This window comes from Urtica dioica, chromosome 8, assembly GCF_054948205.1.
Source record: "Urtica dioica subsp. dioica isolate 48M chromosome 8, U.dioica_male_clone48M_v1_H2, whole genome shotgun sequence".
Lineage (NCBI taxonomy): Eukaryota > Viridiplantae > Streptophyta > Magnoliopsida > Rosales > Urticaceae > Urtica > Urtica dioica.
Window position 1 is genome coordinate 5,764,983 of NC_142763.1, and position 4,531 is coordinate 5,769,513.

At 36.1% G+C, this 4,531-nt stretch overlaps 1 protein-coding gene across 1 annotated transcript; it reads left to right on the forward strand.

Annotated features, from left to right (window-relative positions):
• Positions 1-374: 374 nt before the first annotated feature.
• Positions 375-3,667, forward strand: LOC149387575 (Protein kinase superfamily protein). Its single transcript, XM_089622863.1, has 7 exons — positions 375-1,074; positions 1,721-1,825; positions 1,923-2,045; positions 2,130-2,300; positions 2,854-2,983; positions 3,060-3,269; positions 3,357-3,667. The coding sequence occupies exons 1-7, from the start codon at positions 533-535 to the stop codon at positions 3,450-3,452; spliced, it is 1,377 nt and encodes a 458-aa protein (XP_089478989.1). The 5' UTR covers positions 375-532; the 3' UTR covers positions 3,453-3,667.
• Positions 3,668-4,531: the final 864 nt, after the last annotated feature.

Genomic DNA, 4,531 nt, shown 5'->3' on the forward strand with positions numbered 1-4,531 from the left:
ATATTTATTTTACCAAACGCTAAATTAGTTTTTGTTACCAGCAACAGCTGTTTTATAAACAGTTTACCAAACACCTAGTCAGTTTTTGAAAAAAACTTTTTTTTTTCAAAAACTGAATCTAAAAGCACTTTTTTTAAAAACAAAGCTATGCCAAACGATGCCTATGTATGAAATATGAATGATACACATATAAGGATATTTGTATAATTTACGAAACCGTGTACATTATTAATTACGTGCAAATGTTAACATTATTAAGCTATTAACAGACAACTCAATGGCATTCCCGTAATAACCCGACACATCAAACCTCAATAACTTCAATCTTCAAACAAACTCTCAACTCTCAACTCTCTCTCTCTCTCTCAGACCACCTTTTACTTTCTTCTTCTTCTCTCTCTCTCAGACCATCTTTTACTTTCTTCTCTCTCTGTGTGTCCCAATGCTTCAACAGAAACAGACCAAACGCTCTCAACGTCTCTCTGTTCTTCACCAATAAGCCTTCGTTCTTTCTCTCTCTTTCGAATCAACAATGCCGGTGAACCTCGGGTCCGAAACCCCAGTCCTGAGGCTAAAGCTCTACGTGGTAATCGCGATCCTCTCTCTCTTCCTCATCGGAGCCCTAGCGCTAGTCTTTCTCCTCTGCGCTCGCTCCCGGAGCCGGAAAAACAGAGTGAAGCACAGCTCCGGATCAATCCCTCTCGTCTCCAACGAGATCGCCGGAATAGCCGCCTCCGTCTCCGACGACGCGAAGCCAGGCGCCGGAGCGACGGCGATAATCGAGGAGAGGAAAATCGCAGTCCTCCACGGCCGCGAGGTCAGAGTCGAGTTTCCGGCGGGGAGCGATCGGAGCGACGGAGGTCTCTCGACGGCGTCTTCGTCGGAGCCTCCGTCTGGCGGCAGCGGCGGAGAGAATATCGGGTGGGGACGGTGGTACGGACTCAGGGAGCTGGAGATTGCGACACGTGGCTTTTCGGAAGGGAATGTGATCGGAGAAGGAGGGTACGGGATTGTCTACAGAGGGGTCTTGGGTGATGGCTCTGTGGTCGCGGTCAAAAACCTTCTTAATAACAAGTAAGCTCTTATTATTTTATTTTGTTTGACTTAATCACATTAAAAGAGTAAAAAAAATAAAATGCAAACTCCAGTTGATTTAAATATATTGTCTAGAAATCGCTGCGAGATCCGAAACTGAGAGCTCTTTCGTGTAGTATTACTTATTTAATGTTTGTTTGTTTGTTTATTTTATTTTGATTTGCCATGTGGATATATAAGAATGTTTTCTATTTTGTTATTTGTAGAATTAACTATTGCACGTTCGTACTCACTAAAATGGATCCATAGAGAATTTGTCGGTGTTGGTTGAAAAAAATATAGAAGAGGGCCTTGTGTCTGTGTCTGCATGTCTCTGTGTGTGTTTTAATTTCTCAATTTTCTTCTCTTTTGAGGGTTTCTGGTTCAGAAAAAGACCAACTTCTTGGTTAAAAGTACATAACCACTTTCTCTTTACTTTTTTTTTTCTCTTTTTCTTTTCTTTGTTTTTTGCTTTGCCATTATAGCCATTTAATTTACATCTAGGCGTATAGTTTTCCCATTCAAGTAAGTGACTTAATGAAGTTATGTACTCATCCAACCAACAGTTGAGTACTTTTTTTTACATATTTTTATTTTAATTATGAGAAAGCTCATTTGAAGCAACATGTACACAAATATATTTTAGGGGTCAAGCTGAGAAAGAGTTCAAGGTAGAAGTGGAAGCCATTGGGAAAGTGAAGCACAAAAACTTGGTGGGGTTGATTGGATACTGTGCAGAAGGCTCTCAACGGTAAATTATAAATCAATCCATAAAATCTCTACTATCATTTTTCTTAATTTACTTGAAAAATTCATTTTTATTATTCTTTTTTTATTTATTTTTATAGGATGCTTGTGTACGAATACGTAGACAATGGAAATCTGGAGCAGTGGTTGCACGGTGACGTCGGTCCGGTCAGCCCTCTCACCTGGGACATTCGGATGAAGATCGCCGTTGGCACAGCGAAAGGGTACGTGTTAATTAATTTTATTTATGTACTTAACATATATTGTTTGTTGTCTTAATTTGATGGCATCTTTGTAATTTGTAACAGGCTAGCGTATTTGCACGAAGGGTTAGAGCCGAAGGTGGTGCACCGGGACGTGAAATCGAGCAACATTCTTTTGGACCGGAAGTGGAACGCGAAGGTGTCTGATTTTGGGTTGGCCAAGCTTTTGGGGGCCGAGTCGAGCTATGTGACCACCCGAGTCATGGGAACATTCGGGTTCGTTCTATGCGTGACCAATACATATTTTAATTCTAAAATGTCTATATCCCTATTAATTGACTGATGGTTCAATTTTTTGGATTCGTCGATGAAAACTTAAAAGAGATAAATAAAAAGAAGAATTCATCAGGTAAATAGTCATATTTACAGTTTGACATTGCTAAATAGCGAAATCTTAGGTAAATAGTCACTTTCGTATAGTTACAGACGTAAATCTTAGATAAATAGTCACTTTCATTTATTAGATCACGTCATCTTTATGGCTATTTACCTAAAATTTACGAAATGTTGGGTATATAACAATTCCAAACGATTTAGTTGGCTATTTGCCTAATTTTTTGTTAAAAGAAATGCGTGATGAAAAGATTGATATAACCAGCGGAACATTTGTTTTCAAAATAAAACAAAAAAAGTGCCCGAATTTTGATTTTCTTGCGACTTATTATTTTTTTCCGAATTTCACCCTTTTTTTTCTTATATTTCTAAATCTTTCGCAAAAAAAAAAAAAAAAAAAAAAATCGCTCATATTTCCAATCCCGAGAAAATGCAGTTACGTGTCCCCAGAGTACGCAAGCACGGGAATGCTGAACGAGAGATCCGACGTGTACAGCTTTGGGGTCCTTCTGATGGAGATCATCACCGGAAGAAGCCCCGTTGACTATTCTAGACCCCCAGCAGAGGTGAACAACTCGAGTTTTTTCCCGTATTTATTTTTTTGTTTTGGCTTCATATTTTTTTTAACGTGAGATATTTCAGATGAACTTGGTCGATTGGTTCAAAGGAATGGTCGCGAATCGTCGTGGCGAGGAAGTCTTGGACCCTCTGATCGAACCCCAGCCCTCGCCGAGGAGCCTGAAAAGAGCATTGCTCGTCTGCCTCAGATGCATCGACTTGGACGTCGTTAAGCGCCCCAAAATGGGCCAAATCATTCACATGCTCGAGGGCGACGATTTCCCTTTTCGAACGGTACTATACAAACTAATTTAAAATCTCGGTTACGTACATATTGGACACTTGAATTATAATGTTGTTTCTTTCGTGTGGTAATTTTAGGAGCCGAGATCGGCTAAAGAGAGAGATTATCTGCCGCCCCGGCCCGGGCAGACCGAGATAGGCGATTCCGCATTGGAGAGATCAAGACGGAAGTGATAAATTCAAGTGTCATTTTGTTTGTAATGTAATATAAAATGGTTTGTTGATCTGAGGTAGTTTTGTGCATCATAGTCATAAATATATATATTTTTTCACAGCCATAAAAGACGTGATTTATTTATACAGTTACTTTTTGGGTTATTGTATTTTTGAACCATATCTATACGATCCATGTAAATATGTTCTCATATATAAATATTCATTCCCATGTCTCTTGTGAACTCCGTAACTCGCTCCTATATACTTTATTCATTCGCTTAAAAAATGTTTTTTATTCTGTTTCTTATTTACAGTTTACAGCATAAATGACCCAAAGAAAGTAAAAATAAATGAATGAGCACCGATGACCCTACTTTTGTAAAGATCACCTATATATTGGTTGTGTATCATCTGTTTGATAAAAAAAAAAACAAAAAAAAACCTATATCCATAACATAGTTAATAAGGAGCAACTTTGCATCCTGGAGCCGCCACGTGGTGCGCCTGGTGGCGACACGTGGCGGTTTTTTTTTTTTTTGTGTCCTTTATTTATTTTATTTTAATTTTTCCAACCCTTGGCTTTTGATTTTTTTTTTTCCTTTTGACACTTATCCTATATATTTTGTATAATTTTTTTTTTGTATATTATAATCATAATTACTAATACTATATTATACTATATTAATAACATACATTATGTATATGTTTATATATATATATATATATATATTATTTGAAAAACTATGTCGTATTAATATTATACGTAGATTTTATATTAATATACATATAAGAAACTTTTTAAATTGCTATTTCTCTATATCTTTTTTTGGATTTTTTTTTGTCCTTTATTTATTTTATTTTAATTTTTCCAACCCTTGGCTATTGATTTTTTTTCCCTTTTGACACTTATCCTATATATTTTGTATAATTTTTTTTGTATATTATAATCATAATTACTAATACTATATTATACTATATTAATAACATACATTATGTATATGTTTATATATATATATATATATATATATATATATATATATTATTTGAAAAACTATGTCGTATTAATATTATACGTAGATTTTATATTAATATACATA